Source organism: Condylostylus longicornis, unplaced genomic scaffold, assembly GCF_029603195.1.
Source record: "Condylostylus longicornis isolate FDR11 unplaced genomic scaffold, ASM2960319v2 ptg000001l, whole genome shotgun sequence".
In the NCBI taxonomy this organism is placed as follows: Eukaryota; Metazoa; Arthropoda; class Insecta; order Diptera; family Dolichopodidae; genus Condylostylus; species Condylostylus longicornis.
Genome location: NW_026577970.1, coordinates 2,828,642 through 2,847,739, shown reverse-complemented (window position 1 = coordinate 2,847,739; position 19,098 = coordinate 2,828,642). Strand labels below are relative to the sequence as shown.

At 25.4% G+C, this 19,098-nt stretch overlaps 3 protein-coding genes across 3 annotated transcripts; 1 reads left to right on the top strand and 2 right to left on the bottom strand.

The window, feature by feature from the left end:
* Positions 1–1,384: 1,384 nt before the first annotated feature.
* Positions 1,385–6,005, bottom strand: LOC129610202 (putative uncharacterized protein DDB_G0282133). Its single transcript, XM_055522698.1, has 4 exons — positions 3,949–6,005; positions 3,471–3,887; positions 3,323–3,409; positions 1,385–2,522 (listed from the first exon to the last, which is right to left on the bottom strand). The coding sequence occupies exons 1-4, from the start codon at positions 5,876–5,878 to the stop codon at positions 1,543–1,545; spliced, it is 3,414 nt and encodes a 1,137-aa protein (XP_055378673.1). The 5' UTR covers positions 5,879–6,005; the 3' UTR covers positions 1,385–1,542.
* A 5,738-nt stretch (positions 6,006–11,743) lies between these two features.
* LOC129608926 (transmembrane protein 185B) lies at positions 11,744–14,247 on the top strand. The gene is made up of 7 exons (XM_055520758.1): positions 11,744–11,896; positions 12,100–12,170; positions 12,349–12,408; positions 12,466–12,511; positions 12,588–12,925; positions 13,535–13,665; positions 13,736–14,247. The coding sequence occupies exons 1-7, from the start codon at positions 11,859–11,861 to the stop codon at positions 14,108–14,110; spliced, it is 1,059 nt and encodes a 352-aa protein (XP_055376733.1). The 5' UTR covers positions 11,744–11,858; the 3' UTR covers positions 14,111–14,247.
* A 316-nt stretch (positions 14,248–14,563) lies between these two features.
* Positions 14,564–15,934, bottom strand: LOC129608850 (snRNA-activating protein complex subunit 3). Its single transcript, XM_055520643.1, has 2 exons — positions 15,662–15,934; positions 14,564–15,600 (listed from the first exon to the last, which is right to left on the bottom strand). Exons 1-2 carry the CDS (start codon positions 15,853–15,855, stop codon positions 14,580–14,582), a joined length of 1,215 nt encoding a protein of 404 aa, XP_055376618.1. The 5' UTR covers positions 15,856–15,934; the 3' UTR covers positions 14,564–14,579.
* Positions 15,935–19,098: the final 3,164 nt, after the last annotated feature.

Below are 19,098 nucleotides of genomic sequence, written 5' to 3'. Positions count from 1 at the left end.
AAATAAAGTACAAATTAAGTGTAATTTTTGAAATTTTTTCTAATTTTTAACAATTTTTTTTTTTCTTAAAAAACATATTCGGAGAATTATCAATTCCTTTTTCAGAATTCTTTTTAAACATTTTGAAATTGTTTAAATAAATTAATTGGTTCTTGAGAGTATCTTATTGTATTTTAGCAAAAAAAAACATATTTTTTTCTCTTTATTAATACATTAATATTATGTAAATTATAATCTAATGTGTAAGTCTAAATTTGGTAAATATAACTAATTATTTGGTCTTATTCCAAACGTGACGCAAATACATATGACTGTTTTGATGAAATAAGGCTGATTGGTCAAATATTATAATATTATTTATATTAATGTATAAAAATTATACGATTTGAAACAACATTCTATGTTTTTAAATAATATTTAATATAATTATAATATTTATATATGTACATCAACAGCATTATAAATATCAAAAACATTCAAAAGAATTTTTGGAGACATAAATAATATATTGATGTTAATATTAGAGTTTTATTGATAAAATTAAAATTAAAAGTGATACATACATACATATTTATATTATTACTTTTAAATATTTTAATAATAATAAAAAAAAAATTAATACATTTTGCTTTAATAATTTGTATGGAAATATGCTTATTTGTAATATAAAAAAAAAAACTTAATAAAAATTTTACGTAACGGAATTAAAACTAAATTATTTTATCAGTTCAGATTGGTTTTCAATTAAAATTAATTTGTTAGAAAAATAATTTTAGAAAATACATTACTTTATATGATAAATAATATTATTAGCCGCGTTTTTTTGTTAAAGTTTTTTAACGTATATCAAATTATTTTTCTAAAGCACTGTATAGTACATTAAAATTAATTGTTTTTATAAATTTTATTAGATGTACATAACATTTAACATTTTTATCTTTTTTTTGTCAGAATTTACTGCTTTTATACATTGCATTCTTCATTTTATTTTATTGACAAATATGTTATTTTAAATGAATTCAAGTGTTTTTATAACATAACTTAAAAATAAAAAAAATAGAAGTGGTTTTCTCTTTTGTTTATAAAATTATTATGTGGAACTGTTAAATAAAAATTGAGTTTAGAATATTATTGAAAAATACAAATATTCATGACAAATTCAAAAAATATATTTTCTTACTTATTCACTGTACTAAACAAAAAAACTTACCAAAAATATTTTTAGATATATATTAATTTCAGTAAATATATTTAATTTTTTTAATGAAATATGCATCATAATTTAATCAAGATTTCTTAATTTTTGTGAATACGAAATCTTTTTTACAATATTTTGTATTCAATTTTTTATTTTTTTTAATTTAAGAAAATCATAATGACTTAATAAAGTAAAAATTAACAAACTAAAACTAAATTAAAAATTATTTAGCACAAATGATGCAATTACATATTATATTCTAATTTATTTGTTTAAAATAAAAAAAAATCTGCAATTTCAATTATAGAAACATTTTTTTTATTCTCTTTTATAACTATCTAACCTTATAAAACAACATCAATTTCTTCTTCAATACAACAATGCCTATTTAAATGGTTTGTTAACTCATTGGAGTTCACCAATATTACATTACATTTCCTGCACTTATTATTTTTATTAATTAAATTATTTTTTGTGTTTGAATTACAGTATATTAAATGTTCATTCAAAATATTCAAATTTAAAAATTTGTTCTCACAATATTGGCAACTAAAATATTGCATTGAATCATTTGTTTCAACATTATTTTGATTAACTAATACGTTATTCGTATCATACATATTATTACCATCATTAACATTACACAAATTATCTTTTGTAACATTGCTATGATTTATATTATAACTATTACTAATATTTTCAAAATTATTTCTGTTATTGTTCATGTTACTATTATTACTGGTGCTGTTAAAATTCGTAGAATTTATTTGTTCTAAATTTAAATTATCATTGTTATGTATTAAATTTGAATTAATATTAATAGTAATTACATCATTATTATGACTATAGCTTTGTATTACAATTTTGTTATCTTCATCCAATAGTAAAGGGTTATTACTAGAATTATTCGCATTATCTTTTGCGTGTAAATTTTGATGTTCTTTAAATAATTCATTTGTTTTAAAGTCAATTTTACATATTTTACATTCATTTCTATTATTCTTCTTTATTAACTGTGATAATGTAGTAGATGTATTATTAGAACTAAACGGAGAAGATACCCTTATATTACTGTGTGTTTTCATGTGATCTACTAAAAAACTACGCTGTGGAAATTCTTCATCGCAATTTTTACATTTAAATGTGCAACCTTTCATTAAGTGATACGTTTCGTGTTGACCACGTTCAGTACCAGTAAAAAAACATTTCTCACAAAAATTACAAGCATACGGTTTTTTACCTAAATGTCGATTTTTATGTAAGTCTAGAAAACGTTGAAAGCGAAATGTTGATTTACAAATATCGCATTTAAATGGTCGAACATCTAAAAAAAAAAAAATAGAAACATAAGACACAAAATAGTGAATCAAATATAAGATGTAAAATTAGATTGAGTGATTCATGAAATTGACTGGCGAATAATAAAAATAATTAAATGTAAAATATATTATTGGTATGTAAAATTAGACTCAAGATTTAAAGATTACTCAAAAACAAAGAAACTAATATGTTTTTTTTAAGTGAAAGGTGTAAACTGTTAGCCCTTGTAAATCATTAAAAATTCATTGTACTCAACCCATTTTAAATAAAATAATCAAAAACCTGAAATAATGGAATATTTCATTATTCATAAAAACAGTTTTAAAAAATACTATTAGATAAAAGACAACACTGAAAATTTATTTTTTTGAATAAATTCTTTTTTAATTTCTTTTCAACTTACAAAAATTTAATAATAATTTTTATATATAATACTCTTCAATAACTTGGGAAATTATTACTAATGTATTAGAAAGTTCAATATCACTTTGTTATTTATTTTGCTTTTTTCACAATCAAATATACAAAACAATTAACAAAAGTAATAATAATTAAAAGTAAATCTTACAAGTTTAAAAAACTTAAATGATTAATTAAAATTTATAATGTAATATGCAATTAAATAAACTAGTTTTTGATTACTTTATTCATAAAAAAAAATAAATTAAAATTTTTTCCAAATAATGTAATATTATTCTAATTTCTTTATATCCTTTACTTTCATTTTCAATCAGTACACTTCGTATTAATTTAACTATATATTTAACTTTTTTTAATTAATTTCTTTCTAAGATTTATATTTACCATTATGATTTTTCATATGCATTTCAAGAAAATGTTGACTTCGAAAAGTTAACGAACACAAGTCACACTTTATAACGGGGGTTTCATCTATAAATAGAAGATAATTTGTTCAACATAAAACACTATTATTTAACTGAATTTATATTACCATTTGCATGTGATTTCGCATGTTTAGCATATAATTTCGAACTGCAAAATAATAAGTTACATTGTTCACATTTTGTAGGAGGTGCCCTATCGTTATGCAATTTCAAATGAAATTCTTCCTTAAACACTCTACCACAAAATTTGCACGCAAAATTTTTAAATGCATCTGAACTTTTTTCTGAAGCCGGTCCTACACTGTGTCTTTCGCCAATCGCGTCGTCTTCTTCGTCATCTTCATTGACTCCAGTTTCACTTATTCTGATGTCAGGAGTATAATCCTCGTCTCTTTTGTTTTCTAAAAATTTTTGAAAATTATCTAAAAACTTTGGTTCATTCGTTTTTTTCATTGAAAACATGTCCTTTGGCGTTTTATCAACAGTTTCTTCAATATTTTGTCGAGAATTGAAAATATCAGATTCTGTAAAATATTTTATTATTGATAAAGTTTAACATTACTCAATTCAATAAAAAGAACAAACCTGATTCCGTAATATCCATTGCATTACCCTCATTAGATGATTGTAAAATTATACTTTGTGATTGTTCGTCAGTTTGCATATTTAATTCCATGTCAGATTGCATTATTCCTACTTCTTGTTCATGTATATGCGACGATGTACCAGCAACGATTTCTTCTGCTGAAACATGTTGTATTTGAATATTACTAAGATCAATATTCTCTGTTGTTATTGTTTGTTCATTTATTGTACTTAATTGTTGTTTATTTGCTAAATTTTCTGGACTATTTTCCATAAGACTCTGTCCTTTTGATGACTCATTTAAATAATTGTCAATTCGCTGTTCACAGGAAGAATTATTATTTCTTGACATAGTCTTTCTACTTTCAACAATTTCTTCCTCCCCCATATTTACCTCTTCAGTTGTGGTCGTTTCATTGATAATTTCATTTTGCGTAGAAATTTGTATTTGATTATTTGAATCTATGATACCATTTATATTCATGTTATTGTTAAATCCATTTAATAAGTATATATTACCATCATTCTCGCTAAATTTTATAAATAGATTTTGGGCACTATTTTGGTTATTTGACGTACCAACAAAATTTGCTGGTTGTAAATGTTGACCATCAAAAATATAGTTTTGATGTATTCCTTCATTATTCAATAATGTGGATTGATCTTGATGTGATATTATAGAATGATTCCTAATATTATCACCAGGATCATTTTGAATATTATTTGGGAAAAAAGGTTGATTCTGTACATAGAGAGTTTGTCCATGATTCCCGGAGAGAACTATATTAGTTTGATTATTTTCATTTTCTGATATATAGTTTTGTTGGCTATTACTGTTTGAATTTACAAGTTCTTCAATAAGAGCTTCAATCTTATTTCCACTTATTATATCAGGGTTCCCATTTTCTTGATCTTGATATGTTTGCGCGCACTGATTAGATGTTTCTTCAGTTGTTATAACAAACTGTTCCGCTGTTGTAGGTGGCAAAATGTTATCTTCATCCGGATAATTTGCAACAATTTCTTCTATTGTATTACCTACATCTTTGTGAAGAACATTTGACGGACTTTGATTAGAATTTGAACCGCTATCAAATTCAATCAAATTATCAAAACTTGTCATTTGAACATTTTCTTCTGGAACCCGTTCTGAAGATGACCCTCCAACCATATTATTAGAAACACTGTGTGATGGGGTATTTACAAATGTGCTTTGCACATTCTGATGAATAGGACCAGAATTGTAAATATAACCTTGATTTTGTGGAATTTGAGCGAAGTTATTTGCAAATTGCTGATTCACTAAACCAAATGTTTGCTGTGTAGGTTGAAAGTGCATGTGGTGCGGTTGAGGTGAAAAATTATTCATAACGGGGCCTGATACTAATAAATATTTTTGTCCTCCAGGGGTATGTATTAATTTTGGTAGATTGGATGTTTGTAAGTTAATATGTGTAGGAGCTTCACTCATTCCGGTTGCATTATCTGCAAAATTTCCTTTGACATTCTGATTCGATGTGTCACTGACATTATTCTTTTCTTCGTTTTGGGACTCTTTTTGTGTAGATTCCAAACCTATGTCTATTCTATTTTTATTTAAAACCGATGTTAAAGTTTCTTTTGGTCGATTATCTTTGAAGCCATGTTCTTCATAACAATGATAAATTAACTTTCCTATATTCGTGAAATAGCCATCACAAAAATGACAACTGTATACAACGTCTCCGCTGCAATTTAGAATATATATTTCACCGCATTTTTCGCCTACATCACGTAAAGGAAAGTCTAATAGCTCATTTTCAAAATTAAGATATTCTTTTTCATACGAAAATATTTTTGAATTGTTTTTAGGCAAAAATGTTCCAGCCATTGAAAACTCCTTGTTAATAGTTTCAGCGCAGTTCTCACTTCGATAATACCGATTTGACATAATATTTATGCGTCTAAATTATATGCACAAACAATTACTTTTTTTCTGACAAAAATTGTTTAAAATATTTCCAAATTTAAGTAATAATTTTGTTTGAAAAAGGACGCAAAACAATAACAAATTAAGATGCGAGAGAAACAATTTTTTTAATGGAACTGACATACTTGTCAAAGAAAAGAGTAAAAATAGCGCCAGGGAGGAACGAGAAATTTGTTTTCGAATATTTAAGGGTGCGTTTTTAAAAGAAATTACAAACCTACTTCAATTAGAATTAAAATGTCGAAAAAAATTTCTTATGAGTAAGACTTAAACTAAAAAATAAAAAAAAGGTTTATGAGTAAGTAAAGTAGGAAAAATGTTGTGCAATGTAGATAAACAAAATAGGTATAAGAAAGTTTTTAAAAACTTTATAAAACTTGAAAATACTTTATAAAGCTTTAATATGCAAAGCGGCTGGTATAATGCTTTTTGAAAAAAATTAGAGAAAATAATGAAGTCAACGTCTTCCCAATGTTTAAAAAAATAGTTAATAAATGTAAAATTTCAAAGTATTTATCAAATATAAACATTACATACATAAAGAAGAACATACGTTTTGACAACTAAAGGTTTTTAAAATACTAGATTTCGTTTTACAAAACTTGAAAAAAAAACGTTAAACATTGAGATAACGTTGACCTCATACTTTCTCTCATTTTTGTTCAAAAAATATTATATGGCACACTTTGTATACTAAAACTTTATAAAGTTTTATAAAGTTTTTAAAAACTTCATTTACCAGACAGACCTATTTTTATGAAACTCCTTGTTTAAGAAAAATCGATTGCAAACTTTTTCATTTTGATAATTTAGCAAAATGAAGAAAAGTTAAACATCGGGGGTCAATTTTGAATAAGTTTATATATACCCCAAAACCTTCAGTTCTTCAGTGACATTTTGTACTGACTTGAAGTTTTCGATACCCAACTGAAATGTATTGGTCTGTGATGCCATTTTCATTGTTGTAAAACTTGGGCCAGCGTTTTGTTCTTTCACCAATTTCTTTACACAATTACAATTTTCATCATCAAGCTTAATCATCTTAATTTTTAATTTCATCTAGTAAAATACGTAAATACTTTTAAATTATTTTCTACTATTTTTAGGTTTTCTTATTTTATAAGTAAGGTTTAATGTTTAGGGAAAAATATGAAATAACATATGTTCTTTAAGTATTATTAGTAGTTTATACAAAAGTTTGATTAAAATTATTTGCTAACCATGGTGTTAACTGATACAGTATAAACAAAAATATTGTCCATTCCTAATTCTCCAAGAACACCCCTCCGCAAAAGATCATATTCGGTTAAAAACTTTCCAGCTTTACGAGATTGCTTATTATTAAAATTTGACTAAGTTACCTTACAATTTTTTATCTTGTTTCCTCTTAGATTGGTTTAATCTCAAGTATTGTTAGCTTAAAAACCAAAAATTGATGGAGCATATACCTTATATAAAATTTGAAATACATACAACTATAGGGATTGTCAAAACACTAAATTGTCATACTCAAATTTTACGGAAATCCATCCCTTTTTTCGAAATAGAAATTTTTTACAATGACATCATTTATAGTTTTCGGAAAACGTTTTGACAAGTTATATTTGACATTGATACGTTTAATTTGTTTGCCTTATGGTAATAAATCTAAATATATGATAAAAAGTTGACTAAATTGAAGAAATGGCGAATAATTCAAAGATATTGAAGAAAGGGGAAAAAATCAATATTTCTAAGGCATTTAGAGAAAGAAATAAAAAAATAAGAGACTCTGCCTCATGGCGACAATTAAAAAATGAGATGATGGAAAAACAAAAATTCAAAACTGAAAAGCAGAAGCAATTTGATAAAAAATGCGGAATGCAAAGTTCACAAAATCAATCGCATCAGGCGAATAAAAAACCTCCGCAGAATAATGCAGAAAATACAAGCAATGGACATAACACTAAACCGATAACAAATTACGATTTAACATACGAACAAAACTCTTATATTAAGAATGTTATAACATTTAGTGCACAAAAAAATTCTAAAAATTTTGCTCGTTTAGTGAAATTAATTAAAAGCAAAGGTATAATTGGAAAACATTCTTTAAAACAAATAATACAAAAGCAGGGATTGGAAGAATCATAATAAAAACTACTATAAAACAATTAACTTAAGACTAAGTTGTACAATAAGTTAGTGCTGAAATATAAGAAGATAAGTTTTAAAAATATACAAAATTCTAATCTAAAAAAGCCCAAATGGCATATACATACATATGTATATAGAAATTGGCAAGAAAAATTGATAATAAAATAATACAAAACAAAATATAGGCGCCTTCACGAGCTCATATTAAATTTTAACTCAGTAAACTTGCAAAAAGCAAAAGCTTTTTTCTTATGAGCGTGTTCTTTTTCACCAGAAAATAATATACATGTTTAATTTTTTTGACAAGACGTCTTAATTTTAACCAAAGAATTAGAAATTCTAAAGGAAGGAGCAACTTCAAAAAAACATTGTAGGCAAATTCTTCCTAGTTGTCTCTTTGTTCCAAGCATTGTGAAAATCATAATAGGATCATGTTTATTTTATTTCATTATTTGGCTTCTATTTTACTGAGAAAGTGAGTAACTATCATATGCTTGTATAATGTAATTTTCGAGTGAGAAGAATTATTTGGTATTGCTTATCCTATACAAAACTTTTTCACTTTGTTTTTGAAAGTGAGACGTTCAGTCGATGATTTGAGAAAAAACGCAAAAACACAAATTGAAAAAATGAGCAATTTTATTGAAAAAGTGAAATATCCATTAGAAAATACTGAGAATTCCGATTGGGAAGTGAATGAAAAGTGAGTAAAAAAAGCGAGATACACGATCAGGCTGTAAATATATGCTATTTGTAGGCTATTTTTTTTTTTAATAAAAATAAAAAATATTTTTAAAATATTAAAGTCAAATTTGAAAAGAACTCATTAATTTTTTCTCTGAATAAATTTATTTCATAAATTGAAATTAAATATTCATATTTTTATATTGCAATATACCATACGGCGCTTAAAAGTGAATATATATTATTTTTTTGATATTTTTGATGCCTTAAGTGTGGTGTTATTTGCAATACACTTTTTGTTGATGACGATAATGTTAGCAAGACATTTTCCAATGTGAGGCAAAGATGTTTTATTACATTTTTGAATTTCAGATACAAAATGATTCCAAAACTATGCCCATTTTAACAAATTTTAGTTGATATTTTGGTTATTACTCACTAAAATAGTCATATACTTCCTCACTAATTAACTGAGCTTCATATATTTATCCATTCTAAAACAATATATTTTATAAATAATTCACAATATTATTTTATTTTACTTTCTGCATTCAACGACATCATATTTTGTTCATATATTTCTTTGTTGACCAAATTTTCAGTCTATAAAGAGATTAACAAAACAATTCACATTCAAAAAAAGAACAAATCATTTGAGTATCTTCGGAATGGCATCTACGTCACATTAGACACATTGTACAATCTTCTAAAATATAAAAAAAAATTTACGATGTTTTATGTGTAGAGTATGTTTAATGTTGTCTCTGCGACATCTGGCGTTACATAAATTTTACCATATACATAATTTCTTTTTGTACTTTGAATCAAAATGCTGTTAAGGGTTTGTTCGGAATCATCAACAACGTCGCAGACACTACATCAAACGAATTCGGAACATAACACACCGTCAATGTGTCTTATACGTCGTAGATGTAATTCCGAAGATATCCATACATGCATGTCTAATACTATTTGATAAAACATTTGAAATAAAAACTTCTTCAGCCAACATTGTTTACTATTACTGTTAGTATATGTATGCTACATTTTATTAAACATAAACTAATTTTGCGTAGAAAAAATTGCGTTCCTGGTAAAATTATGTCATCTCAAGTAATATTAGTTTAAAACAAAGCAAAAATAAATGTTTTCTTTCCAAAATTAAAAACTTAATTAACTTACGAATTATGAATTATACTTAACCCTATTGAATGAATATTTCTTTTAATTATGAATATTTCTTTTAATATTCACATGTGTATGATGGGAAACGACTATTTGTTTAAATGGGAGTAGCAATTTGGAACTATGCACCTTTTCCTTTTTCCAAAAAAATTTTGCTTGTTTCTTGGGGTGTTATATTTTTTATATAACAGGTTTTTCTAACACTTTTTAATTTTAATTTCTTTACTTTAATAAAAAAAAAAATCATTAAAATTTCTTTGTTGCATACTTTTTTCATTAGCATCGCTTTTCTAGGAAAAAAAACAAAGTTTAGCATTTAAAATTAGTTGCAATTTGACAAGGCTTGGAACAAAAAAAGAGATTTACCCGAAATTTCTATTTTCGTTTATAAGAAAATATAGTAGATATAGAAATAAAGTTTCTATTTCGACTACAGGAATAAAATAAAAAATGGTGTAAACATAATTTTTAGAGGAAAATGGGCTGTGATCAGCTATTTTAACGTTTTTTGTTTTTGTTGTGACTTGCCATTTGATAGCAGAGTGGCAGTTTTTTAAGCTGTTATATTTGGAATGCATATAGAAAAATTGACAAAGATTGATTTTCTTGTAAAAGTAAATACTTATCAATCTTGAATTTTATTATTAATATTTTTAATCCTCTTTTTCTTTAAAACTAAGTCACTAACAAACCTTTCCTTTGAAAATTTTTTTTTCTGATGTGTAGTATTTACCAATTCAAAATAAATTTTTTATAAACTCTGCTGTTTTTAGCATTAACTGTTATTAAAAGTAAAATATTCAGAATATAACATTGCTGTTATATTCTGAATATTTTACTTTTTCAAATATTTTCCTTTTAATTATTTTAGTTTATTAATTTTAATTATAAATTTCTTGTTATATTAATTTTCATAAAATACTTTATTCACTAAAAAAATAAAAATACTCTTTATGACAGCAAGAAGATGTCGTTATAGAAATACTTTTGTTTTTTGCGGAGAAATTTTCTTTTCAGTAAAATTCTCTAGGAGAATCTAAAAATTGGAACACATCTGATTTTTAATTGAGGTAAAAATGTTTTGTACTGCATTAAATAAGTAGATTTTTTAATTTAACATGCACTTTGACGTTGTCAAAAAATAACTGAATTGTTTTTTAATCGAATTATTTCAAAGACATGGCATAAAGACTACAAGATGTCTTCTTTGAAAAATGCAATTTCGCCATGTTTTGTGTACGTTGCGTCATTTGTTTCCTTTTATTTTGTATATGGTATTTGTTTTTGTAATTTTTTTTTATTTGGTGTTTAGCATTATCAGTTTTATACAAGAACAGAATGAAAAATCGGCTTATTGTCAAGAACTAATATTTATTGAGGTATTTTTTAAATTGTCTCGTAAAGCGGCTTACAATAGCTTAACTGATGTACAAATAAATTTTTATCGAGAAAAGCAAAAGATCTGTAGTGCAAATTGAGCTTAAAGATATTCATATGTCAGACTGTAAATTAAAGTAAAGTCAATATTTTCAATCTTTGTAAATATGAAGTATTACCAAGTAAACGAAGTAAAGAGTAAATCTGTTTCCTTTTTTAACAAACTGAATTACATAGTTTATTCTCAATAAAGTTTGTGTAAAGATAAATGTTTTCATATGAAAAAATCCAGCTGAATAAAAGAATAAATTGTGTACTTACTTACAAGTTATACTTACTTTGGCGCGTAAATTAAGTGCTTTGAAAACTATTAGAGGCAAAATTTCAATCAATTTCACTTCTTAAAAATGAGTTTCATTCCTAGAGTAATTTAAACCATCTTTTCTTCTGGTTGGCAACACTAATTTATTATAGAATGGAAAAAGATTGTTGAAAAAAGTAGCTTAAAAATATTTTTTTAAAAAAATGAGTCAAATTAGCTAATTTATTTATTTACAATATGAATTTACAATCATTATTTCGTGATTTTAATCCAAGGTAAATATTTAAATGTTCTAGATTTGCAATATTAAATTTGTTTTCTGTTGCAAAAGTTTTTAGTTAAAGTGACACAACATAAATATTGTGAAAAAATTTCTCAAAATAAAAAAAAAAACTTAATAATTTAAAGAAAACTATATTTTATATATTAGTCAGCTTCATTTAATTTAATTAAAATTATTTTATACTTCTCTTTTCAGTAAATTTATTGTACATTGCAGTTTATTTACATTTATAGCACTATTCTGCTTAAAACTCGACGGAGATATTGGTAAAAATAGAGTTCCTATACATATTTTAAAAAATGAAAAATATAAAACTAGAATAAGTGTTTGTACGCTTTTCTAATTTAATAATAATTTACTGAATAGTTCATATGTATCTATGTATATCTGTATCAAAATACAAAATTTCACATATAATTTTGTTGTTATCTTTTACATAAATAGATTGGCCTTGGTATGCAGTTTTTACACCACTTTGGGTATGGAAGGGTATAACAATATTAGGTAATTTTATTTTAGCAAAAAGTTAATTTTGATATTTAACGTAATCTTATACACAAGGAGCAACTGTAGGAGCTATAGTATGGTGTCGATATCCTCACTATAGGTAACAAAATATTATTTTAATTCTAAATGTAAAAAAACATCAATTAACAATCTTCCTTATATCTTTATAATTTTAGATTGGAAGGAGATTCATATACACAATTCAAAGCAATGCTTATTTCATTGTCATTACATTTAATACTGTTAATGTTCGAACTATTAGCTTGTGATCAATTAACATCAAAACGTCATTTATGGGTATTGGTATTTATTCCTTTAATATTTGGCAGTGTTGCTAGTGTCGGAGCATGTGTTTGGGCTGTTAAACATGATCGCTCATTTGAATTAGAATTATTTTTAGCAGTAAATGCTTTGCAATTTGTATCTTTGCCATTAAAACTAGACCAATTTGTTTCATGGAGTTGGGAAGTTGTTTTCGTACCACTGTGGATAGTTGTTTGCTTAAGTCTAGTCAGTAAGTATAATTAATATTTACTTTTTTTTATATTTCAAATCTATTGAATTTTATATTTCAAATGCAGATTGAATATTTCCACCACGCAAAAACGGTTCTTTTCATTTCCCTTCATATTTCACACGAAAATCATGTCCCAATCTAATAGTTGGTTGCGAGCCCAGTTGAACTTCAATTGTAAAATTTTATTTCAGGTTTTATTGAAAATGATCAATCTGAGAAAGAAATCTCAACCTGTCTCTCCTAAAACATATTAATTTTTTCTACTTTTATATATCAATTTTAAGTAGCAATCAGTCGTAGTGCTTGTGTAATTTACAACTATGAGCTTCGAAATGATTTAAAACAATCAATTGAAAGAGCTCCAATTATAGTTATGTCAAGCTTCTTTTCAGTACCAGTCGTCCTTTCTTTAGTTCTCAAATTAAACCACATATTTATCTACATATACATACATCCATGTTGATATAATGATATATGTGTCGTTCAGGTTACTTGCCATTATGTTATAAAATTCAATGAATTGATGTCTTTTAATTTGTCATCAAAATAAATAATTCCTATATATTATTATAATTTATTATTTTTTTTTTTTTCAAAACATTTAAGGTGTCCTGTATAATATTATATTCTGTGGTATAATGATGAGAACACCAGAAATTTCGTTGCAACAAAAAAAGGCGGCTTTACATTCAGCTATAGGTAACGCTTGCACCGTGCTACCATTATTATGTTTTCAGGTAAATAAAATATGCATAGGATCAAATATCAATTTGTGATCAAAATATGTAATATTATTACCTTTTCTAGGTCATAATTGCAGATAAATTGGAAGGCGAATTAAAATATCGTTACATAATTATATTCAGCCCATTATTAGTTGCTGTTTTTACTTTAATTATACTGAGCTTTAGTGCAAAAGGTGGTAATAAATGGTGGTTTGGTATTAGAAAAAGCTTTAGTCAGTTTTTATTATCTGCACTACCATTTTTACAAGAATACGGTAATATTGATATATCATACCACACAGAAACCCAATCAGCTGGTCAAAATGTTCCATTGGATTCAAATGTTCAAATGGATGATTTTGATAGAAATGATAAAAAAAGTAGAAAAGGGCTTAATAAAAAAATTGATCACCTTAAACCAGTAGTTCCAATCATTAGTATAGATATTCCAGACTGAATATATTACATTAACAGCAGATTTTTGTTTTAATTTGAGTTACTTTATAAGTGTAATAAAAATAGTAAAAATATGTTTTATTTTGTATTCTTAAAAAAAAAAATTTGCAAGTTGTTGTTTAGGAAGAAAGCTTTTTATATTTTTAAAAAATAAGAAAGTATTTTTATGAATTTAAAAAAAAATTAAAAAAAAAACACTCACTAAGCTAAAAATTTAAAAAAATATTTAACTAATATAAATTTTATTTTGTAACTGATTAATTTTTATATTGAGTTACATTGTATATTATTTTATAAGTTAATTGTAAAGATTGAATCTGTAAATATGATAAACTTAGTTTTATTAAAAAAAGAAAAATTTTAGAATATCGTTTATTTCAATGTATTAAACAATAATCAAAAACTTAATGAACTAAATTTACCATAATAGATCAAAACTAAGCGTTTTTACAAGATAGGTATTAGTTTTGCTAATTTGAGTTGATTCCTTCATCATTTTTAGAACTAGTTTTCTCATCCGTATCTATATCTTCATCTGAATCTTCAACTTTTATTTCATTTATTAAATATGCTTTGAATTCTCCTATTTTTTTACCGTCAATATAATGATAATTTCGAAGGCAGGGATCGCATAAAAATGCTGGATCACTTAATTGCTTATTACTATCTTTAATTATATATGAAAATTGAGAGTTGCCGCACATATTACAATTTGAATACTTAGGTATTGAAGCTGATGTTAAGACTGGGTATTGAGATTTTTTCAAATGATCAGTTTGTGTTAAAATTTGTATTGAGGAAAAACAAAACAAGTGTTCACAGTTTCCATTATGTTGATAAACTTGCGGAAAACCTAAACGAATATCTAAATCTGAAAATTTGGTTTCCTCCATCTTTGCTGTTTTAAACTCTTTGCCTCGAAAAGTCGTTTCTCCTTCCAGCCAAGTTTTTATATTTTCTGAATAGTCGGGATTATTTGGATCTCTGGTATCATTATAAAATGTGTTTGTAATAAAGAAGAAGCCGGGTTTTGCTTGCTGTTTTGGTAATTCACGTTCTAAATTGGAACTGATATCAAAAATACAACGCTCATTAAATTCGCATGAAATGTTATCTCGTAAATCCGTTAAATACTGATCCCCAAACACTAAAAATTCTTCTTGAAATGACGGGCCACTTGTTTTTAGGGAAACACCATAACAAAATGGGCGGTATATTCTTACAGTTATAGAAACATCACAAAACGGTATAAGATTTTCTTCATTTATTGAAAGAGGTTCAGGTACGTTCTTTATTAAATGGTAATTGAATTCAGTTCTACCGAAAGGGTATACTTTTTTAGTTCCGTGTCTGCTAACAATTTTCGACCTATATGCCAGTAATTCTTTTGAAGTTTCTAATTCAAACGCTGGTACTGGAATATTTATTAATGAATTTACTATTGTACTTCTATAATATTTCCCTGGGTCACATTCAATTATTGGTACAGAACTAAGGAGAATTTTACAAAGTTATTTTTTTATATTCTTCGAACATATTTTGAAAAACCTACTCTTTTTCAACGTCAAAAAAAATGGATTTTTTTAGATTTTCGAATTCTTCCTCTGATCCTTGGAACTTCATCATAACTTTTACTTCTTCGTCATTTGAAGGTAAAGGATACTTTTCTAATACTTCTGAATATTTTTTGAAAAATTCCTTGATATTGATCAAGTCATTCATTGGAAGATCATAAACACTCTCCATTGCCGCAAATTCCAAAACTTTCTTCTAAATTTTAATGTTTATCTGATCGTCCGTTTTTGTTCCTTTGTTATTGTTCAAAAAAAATCTGAATTAATTTAAATAAACAAAATATCTGTCATTCCGAAGGTTGCCAGTATACTGCGATTGAAGTATTTGTACTTCATACATACATCTGTAGTCGTATGCATACCTATATAGTATTTATATTCAGAAATGTAATTTCGCCAGAAATACACTCGCGATTCAAACTCATTCATAAAAAAAGGAAAGTCTAGGCCTTGATATGTTTGTTATGTTAAAGTTCTAAATGTATTTAAATGTAAACTATCTGATTTAAAATTTTAATTCTCAGTAATGTCAAGAATTAAATACAAAAATATTTAATTACATACGTACATACATATGAATAAATCATATTTTAGAACATATCAGTTTTCGTGGGTACGTTTTTTTTAATGTTTATTTTCCGCCTAGGATGAACATTTAGTGAGTGTTACATTTGCAGAAAATTTATTTGAATAGAATTTTAATTAGAAAAAAAAAAAATTTAAGTTATGGTTAAAAGATTTAAAAATTAACAAAATTATGTGCCGAACTTCATGCAAATGACCAAGATTGTAACATTAGTTTTTACCAGCAAAAGAACACAAGTATGATACTTTATTTGTCAAAGTTTGAATTATTTCTTATGAGCATTCTTTATATTCATCTAGATCATGGATGTCAAAAGTGCGGCCCTTGGGCCGCATGCGGCCATTTCCTTATTTTGGTGCGGCCCTCTAAAACGAATTGTTAAAATATTATTATGGTTTTATTATGATAATCTACTTGCAATTCTACGCTTGGCTACTACAAATATGCAACCCAATATTTTAAGACTTCTTCAACAGAAGCAGTGTCACTCAGCTCCCAGTACTTCTAATAAAAAATAAATAAACGTTTATACACCTTAAAAATTGAATTAATTGTTTTATTTTGTGGCCCTTTTGTCATACAGAATATTGGAAATTGGCCCATAGTTTCAAAAGTCTTGACATCCATGATCTAGATTATAATAATTATTTCTTTGGTTTTTTCAGTTCCATTTCTTATTCAAAAATTTTACTTTGTAATTTAGTATCCTTCCATTTGGAAGACAAGAAAGGTGCTCTAGGCTAAAATTTGCAATTTATTTTTTAAATGCCTTTTTCAGATGGAATTTACCAAAATAATCACTAGAGTTAGAAAAATTGATCAATTTCCGTTGCACAAATAAATTCCGACACCCCGTGCCATTTAAATTCCATTAAAATTTGGAATTTATTTGCGATTTGCTCTCTGAGTTTGGTGTCCTGATAGATATATATATAAGTATACGGCATTAAATTTACACTTAGATGTTTATATGTAAATCAAAGGAATTTTCAAAAAAAAAAATATTTATCCAAAATCTATCCAGAAAAGAAAATATTTAATTACGATGTAATTTTCAATATTTATAAAGGAAAATACATAAAAAAATAATACGCTTTACGTTTTAGTTTTTACATAATGTAATGTAAATTTAAAAATGTAAAATGCAATATAAAACTGTAAAAGTATAGCATGCAATTTAAAACAATGATCTTGTAATAAATAAAAAAAAATGTAATCATATTATAAAAATGATAATGACCTCGTTTGAAAACATCTTCTCCATATTCTTATTTAAGGACTTGATTCTCTTTGATTTTTTTAAATATTTTAAAATTTACAAAATCATTTGGTTGGCTTAAGGTATGCTTAAGGTTATGGCAATAAAATTCCTTTTGTACGTAATAAATATAAAACTGTTATACCTATACCATGTTAAAGTTTTTTTTTTAGAATTATATGTAGTTCTTTATTTTAATATGTTTGAGGGAACAATATTAATTTTTTATGAATTGAGTTTTTAACTATCTAAATATGTATAGTCTACCAAATTAATCCATCATATTCTTAAATTGATAATTTATTTATTTTTAAATGTTGATGTGATTTGTCTTGTGTGTGCAAATCTTTTAATACATAGACTATATTAGTAGACAATTCAGTTAGCTGCTAATTATTGTGTCATTAAAACGCTAATTTTGTAAAATGGGAATAAGGGTATATAGTAAAATACTTTTTTAAAAATTTTAGAAATTCATTTAATTTTTTCGGTTTACAAATAATATTATAAGCACTTATGTATATGTAATAAAATGTTTAAATTAACAAAACAATTGGATTTTCAAAAACTTTTTTATTTCTTATAGATATGTTCATTCATGTGTATGTTGCATTATATTCGTTTTACCAAAAATTGTCACTTTCAATTTTTTGCAAGTCCGTTTGAAACTTGTGGGTTACTTTATGGATTTCAAAGATTTGTTTTTCATTAGCAAAAAATTTTTTTGTAAGTTTTGGTGTTTTTGAGAGCCGATAACTTGAAAATGGGGGAGATGGGGGAAAATTTTGTTCCTATAAACTTTTCTCCTAGTCTTAGGCTTTCATATTTTCATATGCCCACAATATACTTACATATGTATGCATATACCTAAATACATAATAACAAACGTGATGATTAGTATGCTTCTCATATGATTAACTTATTTTCTTCCATAAAGATTTCAAAGATATCTTAACTTTTTTATTTTACTGTTTATTTTAATCTGTTTATGTTCAAAGTTTATTTTATTCTGTTTATGTCCAAAGTCTTCATAAAGTGCCATTAAGTAAATAAATGTTTCTACTTTCATAATTCATACCTATTCAAATGTACTATTTTTTCAGGAAAATTTAATTTTCAATTATCATCTAAATTGTTTTATTATGCAGTAAATTATAAGAAAATTTGCAATAAAACAAAAATTCTCGTATCATTATTTAAGCATTCAATTTATAAAACTTCTTGGGAAAAACATATCCAACTACTTACATATATAAAAACTATTTTTATTGCGAAACAACTGGTTGTTTCTGTGTATGAATTTATGTACTTGTCGCAGCTATTTTGTGGTAAATAAATTACAAAGGAAAATCCAAAAGCAAGTAAATAGGTTTGTACATACAATTGAAATTGAGTTAAGCTCTACAATATATTATCCACTCTATGATAAATAAAAAAAAATTAAATAATATTTCAGCAATGAAATCCAAAATAATAGCAACATAATTTTCCCCAAATTTATATTCCAGAATTAGCTAAAAATATAATAAACAATCATTTTATTAAAATTAAATAATTTATTTTAAAATTTA